The sequence below is a fragment of the Aythya fuligula genome, chromosome 7 (assembly GCF_009819795.1).
Source record: "Aythya fuligula isolate bAytFul2 chromosome 7, bAytFul2.pri, whole genome shotgun sequence".
Lineage (NCBI taxonomy): Eukaryota > Metazoa > Chordata > Aves > Anseriformes > Anatidae > Aythya > Aythya fuligula.
This window is the reverse complement of record NC_045565.1, coordinates 10,423,924-10,446,949: the sequence shown is the minus strand read 5'-3', so window position 1 is coordinate 10,446,949 and position 23,026 is coordinate 10,423,924. Positions and strand designations below refer to the sequence as shown.

The 23,026-nt window shown below is 38.0% G+C and overlaps 1 protein-coding gene across 2 annotated transcripts in view; it reads left to right on the top strand.

The window, feature by feature from the left end:
• Positions 1 to 23,026, top strand: part of NRG3 (neuregulin 3) — a 411,171-nt gene that overhangs the window by 299,942 nt on the left and 88,203 nt on the right. For both annotated transcript variants that reach the window (XM_032190922.1, XM_032190920.1), the window contains exon 3: positions 1,637 to 1,710. In XM_032190922.1, coding sequence (XP_032046813.1) covers positions 1,637 to 1,710 — 74 coding nt within the window. The remainder of the gene's footprint in view (positions 1 to 1,636; positions 1,711 to 23,026) is intronic.

The following is a 23,026-nucleotide window of genomic DNA, read 5'->3' as shown; positions in this document are numbered from 1 at the left end:
ATGAGGTAGGTATAAATGTCCATCCAGAAGTTAATAGAAAATGATAATGCAGAGAATATCACCATCCTTGAAGGTTGTTCTTAAGCTGTGAGATGAAGTCTACCAAGTTTCCTCAAGAGTGAGAAGGAAAGTTTGTGTTCAATGTGAGACTGCTTATGGTATTTTATAATCTGAGTAAAAAAAAAAAAAAAAACACAAAGAAAAAAAAAAAAAAATAAAAAAAAACACATGCAACAGTGTATGAGTATATGAAGACTTCTTCAGTTTTTCTGAATAGTGGCCAGTTTTTAACTCAATATGCTGCATTAAGAAAAAATAAATATATGTATGTGTGTTTGTGTATATATAACTTCAGAATGTTTTTTCCTTGACTGACAATTTGAGATCACTGCCACAGGATCCAAATTCAGTTTTTTTCCAGTCAGTCATTTTATAGATATGCAGGTCCCAATGACAAAGAAGCACTAGGTATCCTTCAGGGAGGTATTGAAAAAATACGTTTTTAAATCCTTCTACTGTAGATTGTTGGGTCTGGTAGGAATTCTTATAACTTATATTTTACTCACAAAGTTGTTGTTTTTAACCCCTAAATCAGTGCTGGTGAGATGCACTTCTCTCTGAAACATTAATTTGTTAATCCAAAAGCATTTTAAAAGGCAACTTTTAGAGGAAGCCTGAGTAGAAACACTGTGAAGGAGCAGAACTTCTGTTCCTGACATTATCATATACAGTTGTCAATCCTAATGAAGGTACTGATGTTGATTTGAGCATATTGTTTATATGATGTGCAGGAGCGTTGGGAGATAAGTAGTCCCTGTTGCTATCATTTATAATTAAAGTGTCCATCACTTTTCTCTGTTAAACTGCTTAACGAATAAATAATTAAAGGCCCGATTCTGATATGCTTAGCTGAAATGAAAAAGACTGTTCTGAGAACAGTCCAAATGCAGCAAATGGAATTTCTTCAAAGTAAGGATGCAAGATAAATAACAGTATTAGAATATTAGTCAAAGCAATTTCAGGTTTATTGCGGCAGTGAGATATTCTGGTTTATGTGCTTCAAAACTGAATGCCACAGATATCTAAGATTGTTCACTTACAAGCAATGTCTGACGTTGTCTATCAAGCCTAAACACATTATCTTTTAAGCACAGTAGGCACTAGTCTTAAAATTAATGGCTAGATAAGTGTTCACTGCATATTTAAACATCCTAAGATGAATGAGTTGTAAATCTCTTGTTTTGTACAATGTAGAAGCTTTTTAAAGTTTTGTTCTATCTAATGGGCTTAACTTATTTACGAATGTCTATTTTATTGAGGGTTTTTCTTTGATCATTGAACTGATATTTAATTGAGTTTTAATTTGATATTTAAATAAAGGTTATGCTTAAATGATGTTTCTTTTGATAGTTTCTAAAATAACCAAAAAGGATTGAAAAGAATTTCTTTAAAGACAAACGATTTTATGTGGTCCTGTTGTGTTTTAATTACCTTGCTTCTATAATAGTTCAAATAACTATGAATATTGCAAGTCCCTCACAGCATTGAAAGGGAAATTTTCAGTTGATTTTGCTACCTTGAAATTAACCTTTTACTATCGCATGCGTATGTTTGTCATTTATCCCCTTTTTCTCAGGTGCAAAGAGGGCTACCAAGGAGTCCGCTGTGACCAATTTTTGCCGAAAACCGACTCAATCTTGTCAGATCCAAGTACGTCAAATGCTTTTCTTATATTTTTATCCCGTGCTGGAGGCTGTTCTTGCTATGCGAGATGACCCTTTGCCTATTGTCAAAAAGTATATTAGGGACCACTGCAGTTGCATGCAGGGACCAGTATTGCTTTTGTAGATTACAACATTTAAAAATAAATAAAAACACATCCATCAGTCTCCATGCTAATAAAACATCCTGTCGCAGCAGAGCAGGCCATCGGGGGACTAGATTTCTTATGATGTGGAATGATGCTGTCAGTGATTAAAGCCAAAACATTCATGTTTCCTCCCTTTGACTCAAGAACAAGTAAAATTACATAATCTAAAAGGAAAACAAGTATGGGCTGCAAAGTGGTTCCTTCAAAGAAAATAAGTGCGTATTTTCTGGAGTTGCAGAGATTATCATCTCTTTGGAAATAGGTGATGTCTTATTTTATCATTCATTACTTTTCCTTCAGTTTACACAAAACCCGTTCACTTCTATGAATGATGTTGTTCTGTATTTGTGAAGTAAAGGTGTGCTTTCCATTTTTAATGTGGTGGGAAAATAACTTTCTATTACACTGGTCAGTATGTGCCAAAATGCCATCTGCGTGTATGTTTTCCTACTCCACAGTCCCACTTTTTAAATTATATTGACTATCAAAAAATATTATGCAAGATTAATTCCTTGGAACCAAATCCATTTGCTAATTAATATGGTTCACGTTAAATTTTTAGATGAAGTGACATACAGGAAAGGGTCATATCCATCCTCTTATTTTTGTTCTTATACCTGGAAAATGTAATGTATTAAAGTCTTCTGCTTTTGGGTGCTCTTTAAAATGTCATTTTGGTTGTTTTGTTTCTGTTTTTTGAACAATAATGCTTGTTCTTCAAGTCTTTTTTGTGCTTTCTGCTTATTTTCTTGTTCTTTTTCATGTGAAAGCCTGTTGCCAAAGATACCTGTTGTTTTGTATTTCTGTATGTTGTATACCCTCCATTCTAGTTTGCCTTGTATTTGTTTTAGCTTTTTGTTTTTGCTTGACCTTTAACTGTAAAGTGCAGAGCCTATAATGAATAGGTATATTTTATCTCTGCCAAGCTGTGTGTGCATGTGTAAACATCGCAGTTGTGTATGTGTGAACAAAAAAGGTACTTTGCATCCCAAAAGTTGGGGAAAGGTAACTCAATTAGCAACGGGGCAGGGTGGTACCTTTCTGACATGTTTTAAACATGGAACTCTGGTGGTATTCTCTCTAAGGCAGAGCTGTAGTGTTTCACTGAAACTGATGTTGATGCAGTACAAAGCCCAGAAAAATATTTCTGTGTTAAGATGCATCTAACAAGGCCAAAAGCCCTACGGTGTTTACGTGCTGCAAACATTGTTGATTTTTTTTGCAGCATTGTGCTGGTTGCACAGATTTGTTTGTCTGAACTTGGGAGCCACACTGGTTGTTTTCTGACTGTAGTGTTTCCATAAAATTGTTGAGCAGTGATTCTGCTCCATAAGCTAAGGTTCTGCTGAAATGTCCTTGTTGACAACTTCTGACTATAAAAGGCAATTTAATTGTATTTATTAACACTTGCATTTAGAAATATATTATTTGTTTGATGTTGACGTAGATCTGGTCACACCTGTGGCCCAAGAATGGTCCTTCTGCCAATATAAATTAAGAAGGCTAATGTGAACCAGGTATTTTCCTAGTCAGTTTTGAAATGTAACTTGTATTTAAACATCTGCATTCAAAGGAGAAAAAGCTTTTGCTCAGGCCTGTTCCTGTGTGTAGGCATAGTGTTAGTAGGTATGCACATATACACTTGTTCTAAGCATGACTCTCCTGCAAGGTAGATATTAAAAAAAAAAATGATGCAGCTGAACATTTATAATATCAGCATTTTATTTAAGAGTTAAATCAGTAAAGTATTTACCTTTCTTTCCATGAGAAAAAAATGAACGTCTCACTGATGGTTAGCACTCGGTAGAGGTCATATTTACTATTTGCATAACCAGAGGACTGTAAAAAGTATTTGACACTATTTTGACACAGTAGTCAAGTGCAACATGACCGTCTCCAAAGCGTCTGGTGTTGCTTTGCAAAAATTTAGTTTTGTAGTTGAATGTGTAGTTTTAGATTAGCAGGAGAACTGCTGAAGGATACTAAAGGGTGCATTTGGAGGTGGCTTCAGAAAGAAGTAATTTTTCCAGATGCAAGCCTCAGTTCCAGAAGTTGAACACTCAAATGAGTTCACTTGTGTCGGGACAGCATTCAGCCAACACTGGTGTCACTCAAGTTTTATAAGCAAGTCTAGCTCACTTGAGTTTTGTGGGATTGTTTATGATTCTTGGAAGTAAATATGTTCTGAGCTGCCACTGGTACATAGAATCATAGAATCATAGAATATCCTGAGTTGGAAGGGACCCTTAAGGATCATCAAGTCCAGCTCTTGACACCGCACAGGTCTACCCAAAAGTTCAGACCATGTGCCTAAGTGCACAGTCCAATCTCTTCTTAAATTCAGACAGGCTGGCTCGGTGCAGTGACCGCTTCCCTGTTCCAGTGGAAGCCTGTTCCAGTGTGCAACCACCCTCTCTGTGAAGAACCCCCTCCTGACGTCCAGCCTAAATTTCCCCTGCCTCAGCTTAACCCCGTTCCCGCGGGTCCTGTCATTGGTGTTAATGGAGAAAAGGTCTCCTGCCTCTCGACACCCCCTTACAAGGAAGTTGTAGACTGTGATGAGGTCTCCCCTCAGCCTCCTCTTCTCCAGGCTGAACAGGCCCAGTGACCTCAGCCGTTCTTCGTACGTCTTCCCCTCCAGGCCTTTCACGATCTTCGTAGCCCTCCTCTGGACACTTTCCAACAGTTTCATGTCCTTTTTATACTGTGGTGCCCAGAACTGCACACAGTACTCGAGGTGAGGCCGCACCAGCGCAGAGTAGAGCGGGACAATCACCTCCCTTGACCTACTAGCGATGCCGTGCTTGATGCACCCCAGGACACGATTGGCCCTCCTGGCTGCCAGGGCACACTGCTGGCTCATATTCAACTTGCTGTCTACCACGACCCCCAGATCCCTCTCTTCTAGGCTGCTCTCCAGCGTCTCATCACCCAGTCTGTACGTGCAGCCAGGGTTTCCCCGTCCCAGGTGCAGGACCCGGCACTTGCTCTTATTGAACTTCACGCGGTTGGTGATCGCCCAGCTCTCCAACCTGTCCAGATCCCTCTGCAAGGCCTTTCCACCCTCATTCGAGTCCACAACTCCTCCAAGTTTGGTGTCATCAGCAAACTTGCTCAAAATACCTTCTATTCCTACATCCAGATCGTTTATAAAAATATTGAGAAGTACCGGCCCTAAAATGGAGCCTTGAGGGACCCCACTGGTGACCGCCCGCCAGCCTGACGCAGCCCCATTTACCATAAGCCTTTGGGCCCTGCCCATTAGCCAATTGCTCACCCATCGTATGAATAATGAATATGTGCCAAAAATGAATAATGTGCCAAAAAGGAAAAAAGGCTGCATGACAGTACAACTCATGCTCACAGTCACTGTCAAGAAGAAGGAATCTGTCAGTCCTAGTTAGGACAGGCCTGCGAATTATTGTTCACTCATCCTCTCCCTTGTGTATGGAGGAAGGACTAACAGGGCAAAAAGGTGAAATAGGACTTGCTGAAAGGAAATGATAAGAGTGTATTTGAAACATTGCTTCATCTTTCTCCATTTGAGCTAACTTCTCTCCAAAAGCACAGTTCATGGCAATGGTAGAGCAGTTATATTTTCAACATTATAAATACAACTTTAAGATGCTTTATAACTTTATATACAAGTCATTTTTCAGGCATGTGTAGTCCTGTGTGTAGCTATAGGATTGGAAACTTGTATACAGCATAAATTGTACAAATGTACTTATGTACTATCCTTTATAGTGTTCTGGAGTAGACCTGCCTGGACCAATGAGTCTTGAAAGGTAAGTTGTATCTAGGCTGCAGATATTCCATTTGATCAATTTTTATATTGAGGCAAAGTGCTACAGAATCACAGAATCACAGAATTTCTAGGTTGGAAGAGACCTCAAGGTCATCGAGTCCAACCTCTGACCTAACGCTAACAGTCCCCACTAAACCATATCCCTAAGCTCTACATCTAAACGTCTTTTGAAGACTTCCAGGGATGGTGACTCCACCACTTCCCTGGGCAGCCTGTTCCAATGCCTAACAACCCTTTCGGTAAAGAAGTTCTTCCTAACATCTAACCTAAAACTCCCCTTACTCAACTTAAGCCCATTCCCCCTCGTCCTGTCACCAGGCACGTGGGAGAACAAACCAACCCCCACCTCGCTACAGCCTCCCTTGAGGTACCTATAGAGAGCGATAAGGTCGCCCCTGAGGCTCCTTTCCTCCAGGCTGAACAAGCCCAGCTCCCTCAGCCGCTCCTCGTAGGACTTGTTCTCCAGGCCCCTCACCAGCTTTGTCGCCCTTCTCTGCACCCGCTCAAGCACCTCGATGTCCTTCTTGTAGCGAGGGGCCCAAAACTGAACACAGTACTCGAGGTGCGGCCTCACCAGAGCTGAGTACAGGGGGACGATCACCTCCCTAGCCCTGCTGGTCACACTGTTCCTGATACAAGCCAGGATGCCGTTGGCCTTCTTGGCCACCTGAGCACACTGCTGGCTCATATTCAGCTGACTATCCACCATCACTCCCAGGTCCTTCTCTGCCTGGCAGCTCTCCAACCATTCTTCTCCCAGCCTGTAGCTCTGCTTGGGGTTATTGCGCCCCAGGTGCAGGACCCGGCACTTGGCCTTGTTGAACTTCATGCAGTTGACCTCAGCCCATCAGTGCAGCCTATCCAGATCCTCCTGCAGAGCTTTCCTACCCCCGAGCAGATCGACACACGCACCTAACTTGGTGTCATCTGCAAACTTACTGAGGGTGCACTCGATGCCCTCGTCCAGATCATCGATGAAGATATTAAAGAGGACCGGCCCCAGCACCAAGCCCTGGAGGACGCCACTAGTGACTGGCCTCCAACTGGACTTGGCTCCATTCACCACGACTCTTTGGGCCTGGCTATCCAGCCAGTTTCTAACCCAACGAAGTGTGCGCCAGTCTCTGTGCATCTACACCAAAGTGGTGAAGAAAGCAATTGAGAAATGGTATGTCATATAGCATTGTGTGTGTTGTTTTTTTTTTTTTCTTTTTACCAAATTCAGTTGAACTTAGCCTTCAACTATTTTATCCCTAACGTAGCACTGCAAGTTATTTCCCATAGGGGAATTGGAAAAAAAAAAAAAAAAAAAAAAAAAGTGTTTTAGTTTTATGAAGTGCAATATTAATTTTGTATTAGACATATTGACATTTGAGTTGTCCTATATGACCAGAAAGGCTTAACTGAAGAGGGATCCCCTATCAAAGATCGGGAATGCTATTCAATCCTATTTCAAAATAAATGCATTATTTTATAAAAATAGAAAAATAAGATGGAAGGTTATGAGTAGTTAAGGTATGCTCCTGCAGTTGTGTTTGGCCCCATCATGTGATTACTTCCACAGGCTGATTATACTTCATTTTTACCACTTATGATCAGTGTGAACTAGCCACTAGAGACAGTTTTTGTATCACCCCTGCTCTGAAGGTTTCATATTCCAGTCAGAATTTGTCCGCAGCCAGAACTTGTCCATTATGTTTTTTGTTAAATGTGCGCCTTGTTTCAATATTGATACCTTTATCCATCAGTTTCCACAAACAGTCGCATTATGCTTTGGGTCTGTCAGTCTGGCTTTTTCAAATGTCAGAAGTCTTGTTCCTATAGCGTTAGCTTTAGCCTGTGGTCGTATAATACTTGAACCTCTGCCAGCATGACACAAATCATGTTTCTTTTTGAATCTCATCAAAGACAAACCTGCAATCTCCATGTCTGGAATTTACAATTATTCATTCTTAGATTACTTCTTTATGTAGCTAAGGATCAAAATCCCTCTCCCGGAAGACTCTGGGGCTGTAAATAAGTAAAACAAGTCCAGATAGTTTAAAAATAAAATACTTTTTTCCAGAAACATCTTCAAAGCCTCAAAACCCCAAACCTCTCCATGCCACCCACTCTCCCTCAGCCCCATCTTAATTACTATTTTATGCTATGTATTGCTACAATTGATATTTTTTTTGCCTAGATTAGTTTTGCATTTCTTTGGCATGTCTAAGTGGGAAGTGTCTGAGCAAAAGCATATATATGCCCATGTTTTCAGCCCATCAGTCCAACTCACTGCCCTGGGTTATTTTACTTAAGAGGCTTTCTTTAAGCACAGGCTTGGCTTTAGGAAGAGGTCTCTGCCTAGAAACAGTAGCAGTTATGTTAGTCTTAAGGCCTTATGCTTCAATCTGAGCTTAGCTGCCTTTTTTTCCTTCCAGTTTTGTATTTGTAAGATCATAGGATAACTTAGGTTAAAAGAGAAATCTGGAGTTCTCTGGAGAGCTCAGGAAACAGCCTCCTGCCTTAAGCAGAGCTACCTTTGAAGTTCCTGGTAACTGCACTGGACCCCACAAAGGCAGTCTGCAAAGGGACTGCTACTAAATAGAGGACAGTTGCAAAATATTTATAGAATTTCTTCATCTTGTCAAGTCACTTGGATAAGCATGATACGTGAAACTTTTGAGTCTCTTAATGAATGATTAATTTTCTAGAACCTGAATAGTTTATTTAACCTTTCTGATTTTGTCAACATTCTTCTTTTTTACTTTTTTTTTTTTTTCTTTCTAGAAACATAGGATAAAATAAGATCTTCCTGTTGGAAAAAATACAAAGGTTCTCTGTAGGTAGGGGCAGTTATGAATGGAAGACAGAAGATGTGAGGACTGACTAGCCAGAGGTGAATTTGGTGGAAGGCAAGTCCTTCTAAAGCAAGTTTAATATTGGGCTAGTTTAACCCCAGAGGGACCTTTGGAAATGTGTATCTAAGCCTGAATTGTATCTTAGATTTGTCTCAAAAAAAAAAAACTATATATATATATATATATATATATATACATATAAAAGTTTTTAAGCCTTTCTACAAAACTTATTATAGAGGAATTGTTATCCCTTTATTGAGATTAAGACTTCTGTGTTAAAAAAAATAAATAAATTCTTATGGAGGTAGCAGCTGCAGACCAACTTTATTTTGTAACAATATTTGTTGTCTGCACTCTTACTAATGGAATTGCAAAGAAGTGATACATCAACTGCATGTTCACAATAAAAATCATTAATGTTACTATGGCATACTATGCTTTTAAAAAAACAAATAATCAAAAGGTGATATTTTATTGCCTTGTAAAATTTGATTTTAAGAGCTATTTGATGACAATGGCCAGGTGAATTCCCTGAAAGTGACAAGTCAGTATAAGATCTGTCAGAGCCTATCAAGTGTGTATGACATTTCTTTTAACTATGTTTTCTTTTTTAAGGTTATATAAACAGAGTTCCTCAGTTCAAGTGTCTTACAAATCAACCTATATTAGTATTGATGCATTAAAAACTGAAAGAAGGGAAGGAATTGGCTTTATAGAAATAGCAATAAAGGAAAAGAGCAACACAGTCACTTGAGATTTGATTATTCTTTCTATAGACAAGAAAAGATGCATCACATAGAAACATGGTTTAGGGAGTATGAAACCCTAGCAAAGTAAAATCAGAAGGAAAAGATACACTGGGGCAAAGGAGGGACATGCTATTCCTCCTCTTTTATAAAGCGCAGGTGGAGATCTCAGGATGCATGCTGCAGAAAATGATGTTTTCAGATGGAGTTGCATTGAAACCATACAATTTTATTGTGTGTAAATAGTATCAATCTCCCTGTTCTGTTGTGGGTTTTTTTTTGCTTAAAAGTAGGAGCTTCGGCTTTATTCTGCAGAACAAGAATGAAATGCTCAAAAATAGAGGTGCAACATTAACAACGCGTTAGTAAAATGATTTGCCATTGATTAATGGAAACATGAAGGCATTCTTGGTCAGAACATAACAAAAAGTTAAAGCCCAAGAGAAATTAAATGAAATCACAAATTTGCTACTAATGCAGTAGGCAAAGAAAATCATACACAAAAATCATTATCAGTTCTGAGAATGTGTTTCATAATATCTCAAAACCCAAATTAAAATGGAGAAGAAACAACTGGAATTAATATTTGTTTCTATGGATAACTAAACAGTGACTTATACAGAATGTGCAGTACAGATGTTATTTAGTTATTTTATTATCACTTTTATAGAATAGATTTTAAAAATGTAGTTTTGATATTGCTCAACCCTGGATGATGATGTTTTTGTTGTTGGTGGTGTTTTTTCTCAGAAAGATTCAAGGGGGTTAGGTATGAATTCAGTTTCAGATGAATTGTTAACCTTTACCAATTTCATAGCTTTCTTTATTCAGTTTTAGCTAAAATAACATTAAAATAAGAAATCACAGAGCTTTGTTTGGAAAAATAGAAAAATTCAATCTGAATTTGGCCAGTACAATTTCATTAGTTTTAAACAAACAACAATTCTTTATTCATCTCTTGTCCTGGAAGGCAAGATGTTGGCATCTGGTTACTCAACATTGTTTTATTTTCAAAACTTTTAATCTACAGAAATCATAGCTAATATTAAAGTATGTCTGTCTTTGCCATGTCTTTTTACACCATAAGTGATCTGTAATTCAGATCATTAAAACTGCATGTCAGTAGAAATATGTGAAGAGAAGGTGATCGGTGACAGGTAGATGCCGTATGCAAAAGAAAAAGCAGAACAAGAAAGAGGAAAAAAAAAAAAAAAAACAACTTTTAGTTTTCTACTTCTTTTTTAAAAACTGTCTCTATGTGAAATGATGATAATTAAATTGAAAAATCCTATTATTAGAGCACAAAATAAATCCCAGGGAAGACAGAGAATGAAAATATCAAGCAATGCAAATCCCAAACAAGAAGTTTTAATCACTGTATTTTCCTGTAAGCCATAGATGACAGAAATCAAGAAGGAAATTACAGGCACCCCATGTAGAGGAATTTGAAGGCTCCTTTTCCAAATTACCATTCATCTGTGAAATCTGGGACTTGCATCTAGCTAAAGAATATCTAGGTCTGTGTGTAGTGTTTTTTGCATGTGTATTTTAAGGAAATTTACCATGTGATGGCAGCAACAGTAGACTATGGCTTGTTATACAACAGTCAGAGCAGATGGCTGTGAATAGAGGTTACCGTCTTATATAAAGGACAGAGTTGTGAATCGCGGGAGCTGGCGAGCCTGCTCTTCCATGAGCACCAGGTTCATCTTGGTGCGTGAATGAGAGGCGGTGCAGCACATTTGCTAAAGCACCTTCTGAAGTGATGAGACTGAAACTTCTCCTACCTGCTGTTCTTACAAACATGTTATGATTCCCTTGACTGTCCCATGTCTGGAGAACCATAAGTATAAATTTAGTACAAAGTGCATGTTCTGGGAGACTCAGGAACCATCTCATTTAGCCTGTTGGTCTGAATAGCTAGCTTTTCTGGCTTGCGTGCTCTCCATACCAAAACCACATTACTATTGGTTTCAATCTTACATTATTTCAAAAACACTTCTCTGATTTTTGCCTGGACACAGGACACAACTGATTATTTGACTTGAGATCCCATTTATAGTCCTTTTACAGAGGAAAATTCAGCAGTGCAGCAGCCATAGTTCTTCATGCTCAGAGAGAAAAGTATGAACAAAGATAGGTCATTGCAAGATGGCACACAGAAATACTGCACAAAACATGCCAGTGATTAAACTGAAAAGCATTCATTTCATTGGGTTCTGTCTTTATGAATTAGCTACTCAGCTGTCTAAATAACATTTTGTTTTAGCAATGCTGTTTCACTTTCTCTCAGTGAGTTAGGCACACTTCTGATTTTTAAAGATTCAGGATTAATTGAGATGGTTTATATTTCATAAAGATGTCCTAGCCTGTTGCAGGAGCTAGTAAAAACACATGGAGAAAAGAGATGGATTTCTCTTATTGGCAACTAATCTCATGCCTCTGAATTAACCTGTGTTAAATCTAAGTTTGAACTGAGCATTTTGCCTTCTTCTATGAGTGTTCTGTGTTAAAATGATTCTAGTAAAGAAAGCAGTACTGAGTATGCAGATAAACCACAAAGTTATGGGGTGGCTGGTATTCCAATCTGGCCTGGCTGCAGTACGGTTATACCATACTGTGTCAGTGTCAACAATAAGCAGCAGGAGAAGCTCTGCCCTGATTCTTACAGGCACAAAGCTGAAGATCAGTCCAACACATGCTAACTACTGTGAGAGTAAAAGCATTAAGGGGCTCCTTAGCATCTTAGCATCTCCAAGAGGATTTGTGCTGTGTGTCCTGATCTACTTCCCAAATCAAAACTAATGCTTTGTAAGTGTCTGTGTGTTCCAAACTCAACTTCACTCTTTGCATTACGTCTGTACTCTGCTGTGAAGATGCTTATTAAGGCAATTATTGTTAGACTTTGCACTTCACTTGGAGCTTCTATCAGTGTTCAGTCAGCTCATTTGAACAATCTCAGCTCATTAAGGAAAACCTGGAATAAGTGTATCGTGCAATATTAATGCAATAAGTGCTCTGCGTTGCTGTGAATGCTTTATGCTTTGAGGGCAGCATGTATATATTTATTTTTCTAGGATGATGGTAATCTTACTGAAAACATTAGGGGTCATCACTATTTTGAGTTTGATTACCACATTGAGGTAGTTACCTTTTTCTGTTTTTTATGAAGAAAGATAGTTCTGAGGTTCATGAAGGCATTTTTAGGCTGATTTTCTGAGGGCTTCTATAGCAATCATAGTTGGCAAGAGGACATACAACAGTGATGCTGACTACAGTCTTACTGTGCAAAACCAGCAGATTATGAAACTATTGTTCCATGGATCAGAAAGATCAAAAAGGTAAAATCTTGATCTTGTTAAAACTGATAAATATTTTATTTAGTTCTTTGAGGTTATGTCATTGTATTCTGACTTCCGTGTATGACTGCTTTTTTGCTATCATTTTTTGTATTGACCAGTAAGAGTTTGAAATTGCCAACTATGAGGATATGTCCCTGTATTCATTTCCTTCAGTGATAAACTTGACCATGGAAATGATTTCTTAAAGACAAAAACAGATCAGTGCTCTCCCTGGAGAAAAGCAAAGAGCAGATTGTAACAGGCAGTTCTTGATGTGGTGGCTTGCACTGGGGAATTTGATTCCTTTCCAACCTTTTCACAGAGCTCTGTGCTCACAGACTCCTGACTCTGCTCTTACTGCCAGTACCAGCTTGCTGTAGGGAAAAAAGTCCAACTGCTTGCTGCCATCATCAGTCACAGGTTAAGAACAGACCTGGGAGACAAAAAAAAAAATCTCATTTCTTCCATGAGTAGCAGCTTTGACAGTCTACCTCTGAATGGTCTTAAAATAGAACTGAACCACTGAATAACTGAATATAATAGCCAGATACTGCCTGCCATTGTCCATTTGATTATTTTCAAGTAGTTCTGCCCTTTGTTCTTGTTTCCCTCTCCCTCCCATTCTTCCTATTTTGGAATCTCAGCTAGGTTATCATCATCAAAAAGGAAAGACTTGAGTGTACTACATGTTCTGCTGTTCAAGATGCACGTCTCTTGTCCTATTTGGCTAAATTTTCTACTCTCTAGCTTCTTCCTTTTTTTTTTTTTTTCCTTCGCTCCTCCTAACTTATACTCTGATGCATCTGCTTATTTCCTTCCCTGATTAAAGGACTTTTTTCCCTTCGGCATCTGAATTGCATTTCTGTTAGTGACTCTTCACTATCTGCTAATCCCTGCTCCCATTCAGTGGTTGCTGTGTGTTCATGCTGTGACTTCCTTGCACATCCCTACTGCCAGTGGCCTTCACTCCCCCTCTGAAACCAAGGCTCATCTCCTTGCACTGCTTGATCTGTTTCCCGTCTTCCAGATGAATGTCTAGATCAAAGACAGCTTTTCATGCACAGTCTGCTCAGTCTCATTTAGGCTTCCCTTTCGTCCATATATGTCATTTGTACTTTTGCTGTGTAATAGAATAAAAAAATATATAATTTACAGTTTAATGTCCAAAACATTATTTGCACTTTTACATTGAGCATATGCCCATATTCCACTTTCTTATTTAAGGAGTTGGCTCCAATTATCTCTAAAGATACAGGAAGAGGTTAATACCTGATGCTTATCATGAGAAAATATCCACTGTGTGGGCTGTTTGTGAAAGGCAGTGTCTAAATTTAATGTTTATTTATTTATTTAATTTGTAAAACCAACTTCTACTTGAAAAAAGGTTGCATTTGCAGTATTAAAGCTTTTTTACGTGCCTCAACAGTATTTTTACAGGGAAAGCTTTTTCAGCTTCAGGAAAAATAAAAAGTTTTGCTTTGATACAGAATAAGGGACCCCAAACTAGCAGAGAATGGAATATTCACCTGTAACAGGTGAAACACAGGTTCAATCCTTGTTCCACTTGACTTGATTCTCCTCTCTTCAGACGAATGCCTAAATCACACCATAGAAAAGTGAGTGGGTCATTGTCTTGTCATTTTTATTTTATTTTATTTTTTCTGGAAGGAAAAGATTAGGCTTTTTCTAGTTTCCCAACCATCTCTAGTGATGAGCTGTTAGACCTAAAGTCTGTGTTACATTAAAACACACATTTTTACAGTACTGCACTACCCTAGAGATGGTACAGGATAATTTTGCCTTAGCGCTCAGCAATATTGTAAATGATGCGAGAGTTTATAAAACATATGATACTGACCAAGGTCTTGATCCTGCAAAAAACTATATGCGTGCTTATTGTTTCTCACGTAAAAAATACTAAACACATTTGTAGCATCCAAATTACTTACATTTAATCTGTGGTTTACCTCACAGAATTTGCAATTTGTTTGATAGATGATCTGTTGAATTTTATTCTCTTGATTTAATGAGTCCTTCTTAAAAGACTTTTGCTATGAAGCTCAACGGCTCTAGGGTAGGAATCTGGCACCTGCTGGTGGAGGAGCTCCAGCTGAATGGCTCTGGCTGCAGCCGACAGACAAGTCAGGACATGGACAGGTAGTGTCATTTGGAAGGAATTGCTGGTCTCTGGAAAGACTTATAAATATGTATATACAACTTACTAACTTTTGGTCTTATACATTTTAGTTACTGTGTAGGCTTTAAGTATTCCAGTCTGTGTTAGTTATCTTTGAAAGTTTTTGTCTTCTATTAATAACATTAATTTGCTGTTTCTATCAGTTTTAAGCAACCCTTTTGGTTAAGTTTTATTCAGAGTTCAGTAAAAGAAGGCTTAAATGCTTTAAAAGCCTTAAGATTTTTTTCCCCTATCTTTACACTTTCTGAGAAAAGATGACTTGTTATGGAAGAAATTGTGAAATCTTAAGCCACCTTTGTAAATGTCTGAACAGTTCCAAGTGAAACAGCTTCTTACCAGTGCAGTGTTCCCATTCTCAGAAAAATTATTATTAATTTTATAGGCACTGGAAGCACAATAACTGAAAAATTAAGTCAAACTGTTAAGTATAATTGTATCAAATGTCTTAATATATACAAGGTGGTGGGACAATTTGACTATGTATTTAATGCAAAGCTAACCAAGATTTTTTTTTATTTTTTCATTTTTTAGTTTAGGCCAGAATATACCATTAGAATAATCTAGAATTTTACTTATTACAGATCAAAGATTATGTCCAATTCTGTAATAATCTTATAAATTTTGCTCAAACATTTAAAAACAGATGGCAGGTTAAATTAGTCTTTTGTTCAGGTTATGTCTATTTAGCAAGTTACTGCAAGTTCTGGTGTAGGTTTAGAGTGCAATTAATTATTCTGGGTTAACCGTTTGCTTGTGTGCTGGGTCCTTGCAGATGCACTGAGGCAAGTCTCCTACCGCACCTTTATAATGTGGCTATTCACAGGAACTTGCTCGGGCTGGCAAATGACAGTGTTCTCATAGCTTGGTGATGAAAGAAATTACCTGAAACTACTCTGGGTTCTACCATGCTACTACATGGAGCAAGGACAGCTGCCTGAATGGGCTCAGTGAGATAGTGAGGTGGCAGTTTTGGACCAAGCGTCTGCTCTCCATGTACCTGCTGCTGTTCCAGTCTGTACATAATCTACCTACTGTGACAGATGACTGCAGTCTTGTTCTTCTGAAGTAGCAAGAATTTAAGCTTTTCCAGTAGGAGCATTCAGGAGGGTTACCTTAGCAGTCACTTAGCAGTTTACTTTAAAAGAGAGATTATGAATCCCTGAACTCAGAGAGATGCTAAGGCTACTACTTGGGTTTGTAAGAAAATAAAAACTTGTTCTTTAATCAAATATGTAAGGTCATTCCAAGTGTCCGAGGACCATCAAAAAAAGTCTGTGTAATATAAGATGAAGTCTGTCTGTCCATACTGCACTTTACAGTGTGATGCAGCAGTGCAAACTGACTTTTCCTTGTGGCCCAAGACATGAGCTGAAAGTTCCTGATGCAGCCCATGTCAGCTCTTCGGAGATGTTTTGTTAGACCCTGGTTGCTCAGTTTATTTATTCTCTGTTCAAACTAAACAATGAATTGACTGTTTATTAAATAGATAGAAGGGACAGTAAGTCAGGCAGCAGGCTGGTAAATGGACAATAGCAAATATTTTCAGAAAGACCAGCATTTTTTGACCTTTCATGTGTTTCCACAGAGGGTAAAAAAAGAAATTGGTGGCTTGCTGTAAATCAAATCAGTTTTTCATTCCTTGTAGATGTGGAATTTGCAGTCATCAGTAATTCCAAATTGGATGCCTGTTGAGCTGAGCATATCAGGGCTTTTGTACAGTTCTGTAGAAATAATCTACACATTTGTTTTCAGAATTTATTCCTTAAAGACAATACTACATGAAAAATGGAAAACCATTAGCTGGCAATTATGTGTCACAGTGTCATACAAGTAGAACTTTCAGAATTTGGACTCTGTTTATAAACCAATATTTGCTCTTGATTTTTAAATCTATTTTGTAGTTCTTACAAATCAGTATTTTCCTGTTCATTCCAAAATATAAAAAAATAAAAAATAGGATGCATGGCATATTCATAATATTTGATAACTATCATTTCTGTGACAAGGGGACAATGCTACTACATGAGTTTGTAGGCAGAAGAATAACAATTTGGACCCAGTTGCGATGACGATAAGGACTCTGACACTCTCTTAAATACCAGAAACTATAATATTTGTTGCTAAATGTAGAGATGCATCTCTACGACTTCTTCTGCAACTTCTTCAGGAGCCTGGGGAGATTGTGGAAGTCCATTTCAGTTGGATCTCATATTTTGAACATTCTGTGCCTTTGAAGGTACATTCGGAATAATTCATTTCTCCCTCCAGGACTTCTGCTTTACTCAGCACTTCATCAGGCGCCTTTTTTCCAGAATGTGTTGTGAAGCAGCATAGACTTTGTGGTCTTCCATACTACCCTAGAAATATCTGAGTTGGGATCTCTAAGTTCCCAAAGTAATTAATGGGGGAGATGCAATCTCTTACTCCACCACAGGCTAATTACAATATGGCAAATTAGGTAAAAGCCAAATTTATTTGTTGTAAGGTGACATGTAGAGGTTCTCTTGACTGTTTAAGAAGCTTCAATATGTCAATCTGAGGAAGACTCCAAGTCATAACTGCTCTCCATCTGACTGCTTCTTGCTAGGGGGAAATTGTTCAGTATCAGCTCAGGCAGATCTGCACTGGAAGCAGCAGGGACACTGACCCTGCCAGATGGGTTAAAAAAATAAATAAATAAAAAATGAAACCCAGCAGAGACGTGTAGCTGAACTTAGTGAGTTGGCAGCACTGCAAAGCTGACTGCCAGAATTCAGCACATACAAAGATGAAAACTTCTTTCTTTCTTTCTATTTTTTCCCCCTCCTGGTAGTGATTGCCACAAGAGAAAACTAAGAAAAAAGAAAGGGGGGGGGGGGGGAGAGGGAGGGGAGAGGAGGAGTTCTTTGCAGAGCTAGAACTAGACCTTGCTTTGATTTTAATTTAGGATACTTTATATGTATCTCAACTCCGAATGGAATAATGCAATATAAGCAACCTGCTTCTTCAGTCAATATCGCTCAGTACTTGTGAAATGAAAGGATTTTTCTAAAACTTATCAAGGTACTAATAGTTAACCACTCTAATTCCATTTAAGTTGGAAAAGACCCATAAGATCATCATTAAGATCTGACAAAGTGGAAGAGATTTAAAAAACAAAACAAAAAAGAAAAGAAAACATTCCAATGAGAGGCATTGAGAGGCATTTTTAATGGTTGGGTTGTATTTTTATTTTTTTTTTTTAATGTACTGTGGAATCCTTTGTTGCGTAAGTTGAGAGACTTGATGAAATGAATTCTAAATGAGTTTTTGCTCCCAGAATTAGGCCTGGGACAGATGCTGTATATTTTAACTTCCCGGCTGAGTTTGTATTGAAAATGAGAATTACTTAAGCTTAAACTGAAACTGACAGTTACTAAAACGAAAGTGAGAATTACTTAAACCTCAGCATGAGAGTTAGTGAAATTTAGAGTGATCCACAACATTAACCTTCCCTTCCTTTTCAGTCCTGGCTGTGGATCAAATGGAATAGAATAACTGGGCTCCAAAGCTTTCCCCATCTTGATCTTTCATATGTAAATGCTCCTCATAACATTTAGTATGTATGTGTTGACATAAAGCAAAATGTTTTAACAGCTAACAGCACATCCTTACACTGTGTGTTGCTTTTGACAATGCTGTCTTTCATCAGCTGACAAATTGCCTGCTAGAGCTGCAGTCCTTACCATTACTCCACTGGAATTACTCCAAGGATTCTCTACTTGCATTAGTCTGTGTATCATCTGCACATTTTTCACTGGAACAATTTGTGTGTTTTACTTCTCCGCATAAATGGATCAGCCTTGGGGAGAAAATTAAACTTGGATAACTTGAAATCTGTTGCTTAATATCATAATGCTGAAAACCACCTGAAATTGATTGGTAAAAGAGATTTTGAATAAGTTTTAACGAGTGGTAGGAAGTGCACATGGAAAATTTATAGTACATGCCTTCTGTCCCATCTGCTGTGGGCTTTTGCTTTTTTTTAATAATCAGATTCTTGTTACAATACAATACTGTCCTTAAACCAAAGTTTAGGGAGAAAAATATGAAAATAATTCACACTACGATATCCTTCAGTGACTACAAATATTAAAGCTGACAAGTAGTTTGGTGAGCAGGATGGCAGATGGTCCATGTCTGAGCAGAAAAAAAGAGCATCAGCAAAGGAAATATATTGCCAAGCATAATAGTGAAGTTTACAAAGCAGAAAAGGTATCTAGGCATTACTTAGATTCTTCAGAAGGAGGGAGGTAGAAAAAATAAGAGATTAGAGAAGGAATTCATGATGACCATCTAAGCAAATCTTTTTTTTAATTCTTTATGCATGTTCCCTTACCAGCAGATTATAATATACGGGGCGGGTGTATATAAAATTTAAGAAGTAGGAGCTTGGCTCAGAAAAGATGAATCAAATTGTCAGCAATACTAGGCAAGTACTACAATTTAAATGAAGTTTAAACCACGTAAGAGAGCAGAGCAGTAGGAGTGGAAGGCCAAGAGGAGCAGATGGGAAGCTGTTCTCAAGGTGGTGGATGCTCAGACTCCAGCCCTGCAGAGCCCTGGCTGCTAACACCACCCTGTGCCCAAGGTCAGGACCTGGCTTCTGCATCAAGCTGATTGCAGAAGTGGGGCTTTGGGTATTTATGAAAGATTTCTCTGAGTGTCTTAAACTGCTGAACATAGAAAACTAAAGAGAAAGGAAAGTTAGAAGAGAAACAGCTGCTTTGATCAATGCAGAAGGAACATTGCTCCCCATATTCTGACCACAGGGTGCCTGGACATAGATCTGCTAGTCTGTGGTGCGTGTTCTATTCAAAATGCTATTGACCCCAGGAATTGTTCAATGAGGAACTGCGTACAGACATCTTTGACTTTTGGTATAGGTTTACAATCATGACTTCAATTCAGAGCTCTTCTGTGTGCCATTGTTTTATTTCAGTGATTTTGATTGATAAAGACTGAAAAAGAACGGCATAAAGTTGTCAAGTTTGAACAGGGAATAGTCTGGTTCTTTATTTGGTCTCTTGTTCACGAAAAAGGCATACACAGAATTTTTATTATTTTCATTTGTACAGACTAGTATTTACAACAGGAAAAGATGCAAAAACTCCATGTCAGAATAAGTGATGTGACTGTGAAATAAGCAGTGTGTGCCCAGCACAGCAATTAATGTGCAGATGAGATGCAGTCACTTTGTGAGCAAAGTGGGATATTTGAGAACCTGACACTGTCACAACCTTTTTTTTTCCTGTTACACAAAATGATTGTTAAGTTTGATTTTTTATTGGTAGCCACACAAAAGAATGTCTATTCTTTTCTTTTTTAATAGATTCATTGGCTTAAAAAACAAGTTCAATAGTATGCTTTGGTCAAAGAGGAAAGTAATACGTTATCCATGTCACTCTGGGACTATGAGATGTGTAACGTATTTATTGAAGAAGCAACCTGGCTGACTGGAGAATTTTATTTTGTTTTACATTTATCTGTAAACTTGTATCAGTTGTCCAGCAGTTTGATTGACTGATACAGATTCTGTTTGGTATACATCCAAATGTGCTTGTTTATTGTTCACTCCCGTTATTATCCATAAATCTCTCAAGCCTTAGGTACTAGCAGCTGCACCGCTATCTGAATGTAAAACAATGCACCTGCTGTGTAAGAATACAAATCTCTTACTCAGAAGGAAAAAGGCAGTAAGTGCAAAATTATTAGCAGAAATTCAGCACCTTTAGAAAGTTAATAATATTTAAGCTCCTGTGTGTCTTAAATTAATTTTTGAAATGAAACTCAGGCTCTGTGAAAATTAACTCCATAATGCCTTTGAAACACCTGGGAGTTATACATGGTTGAAGAAAATCCTTGCTTGCAATTTTAGGGTTCAGGAAGTCCTCCTTCCCTCCTCCAAAAAGAGATTGTACTGCATAGCTGGTCAGTGATAGGAAGGTAACTATTAAGTGAGATGGCAGCTATTCATATCTGATTCCCTTTGCAAAATGTGGTTGCCACAAGAGGGCTTGTTTGTTACCTGGGAGTCTTTACAGACACGTGCAGGGCTGTGGAGAGAAAACTGCCCTCAGCGACTATGCTGAATTTCTCTAGTCTGTCCCTAAGTTTAATGTGTACTGTTCCTGAGTGTATCTCTTGCAAATGTAACACAGCTCAGATCTCAAAAACCTTTCCCATGTGGTACGTGGAGTGACAAGTTTTCAGAAGTTTTACAGGCAGTCATTAAGGACACTAAATTGGTACCCAGGTGGTTGGAGGTTGGGTGCTGAATTGTAAGATGATGCACCAAATCAAGAAAAAAAAAAAGTGCTGCAACAATGTTTTATGACGTTTTAATTTGCTCATGAGGAATCTGTTTATTTGGTATGGGGCTGTGCGGCTTTTCAAGATTATTTCTGCAGCACACTGCATACTATGCTTCTCACATGGTTCAATGAGGAAATACCCAAGCAAATTCTAAATGAATTAGGTCAGGCTTGGGAAGCAGTTTAGCTGCAGCAGCGTAGAGCTCAGCAAAAGCCAATTAATCCACCTGCTTGCATAAATAGTGCTCTGCCTGCTCCTTTCCCTAAAGAAGAAAAGCAATTTTGTCCATCTTAAAACCCAAGTAACTCTCCTGGGGCTCTCTTTTCAGCATAATTTACATGTGTTAGTTGCAGCCCAGTTTTCTTCCCTGTTCCTATTGCATTAATCTGTTTTGAGTTTGTGACAAATCTAACAACAAAGTTCAGGGTCAAAAAGGATCTCTTGGGTCATGAGAATATCTCCAGAAGTAAATAAAGAATAAATGTATTGCATAACGAAACCAAATAACTTAGATCACCATAAAATCACTTCAGGAAAAGAACTGGGTTGCTGTTTTCCATAAACTTCTCTATTGGTGCCTTAAACTTCGCTAATGAGCTTTTTTCATTATTGTCTCATTAAGTCTAAATGTTCTGTTCTCTTATTGCCCTTATGTTCACCGTGCTTCTTCAAGTATCTGTGTTCAACATGTTCTTTAGAAAATAAATTTGCTTATTCTTTTAGCCTTCCATGTAAGTCTCCATTCTGAATCATCTGCTAAAATATGCATACAGAGTATGCATGTATACATATATATGCAAATATATATGTTTGCATATAATAATAGCACTAGTTTTGACCAGAACTGACAATCCTGTGAAATTAGCAGTGAGAAAGACAAGTTGCTAATACTCTGATATGTTTGATACAGTTAGGCTTGCAAAAGAATGAGTAAATTCTGTTGTCTGAACAGGATGCGTCAAGCAAAATTTTTTTCATAGTTCCAGCACTAAAGCTACCCAGTCTTTCATAGAGAAGTGCCTTTCCCATGTTTTTATCTTAGGCCCATACTATTCTTATTTCTCTGCCTATCCCATTTCTCTCTTGGTCTGCTCCTTACTGCTTCTTGCCATTGCATAACTTGCCAAAACTTCATGAGCACAGCATGCTTTCCTGTGGTTTGGACAGAGCTCTTTGGTTCTGGCTAATTGGTCTTGGTCTCCTCTTAGTGAAGAGCAACCAGAATGCTGTCCTAACCTGTAAGTCTGTCTCTTCTTATGTACCATCAATTCAAGCTAAAATATAATACTTTTTGTTGTTGCTGTTAATGGATAGGTTAAATAAAGTCACCAAGTCTTACAGTTGTGCTCAGATGGGCCAAATATCTCCAATTTCTACATATCTGTTGCTGATGATAGATTTCCCTAATCCACTTTGCACAGCTGTAGCAAATTACTATTTTTTAATGCATAATTTATGCTTGCAAATGCTCTTGAAAAATCACCAAGCTCTGTGGAAGTTGCCATTGTAATAATTGTAAACAGTTGTATAAAATTATGCTGTCATGCTGTCTGTTCCTATTAAACACACAATGTTTTTGTATGGAGCATACAAATCTATATAGTAAACTGGAGAGAATGGGTCCTTAACAGTTCTATTAAAAGTCAAATTACATTTCTTCATAGCATAACTTGAGAAAAAATACAAGCAGTCAGCCTCTTTTTCTAAGATAAAAATGCACTAAAATACACAATTTAACAGTAAGCTGCAATCTAAAATACCACTAAGATTTTACCTATCGCAATTACAAGAGAATCTTTTTCAACTATATTAAACACTAGGTGAAAGTGAGTGACCAGCAGGCACAAGTGAGGTGAACCTAATCTGCTTGTACTAGGATGTCCTGCTGCTT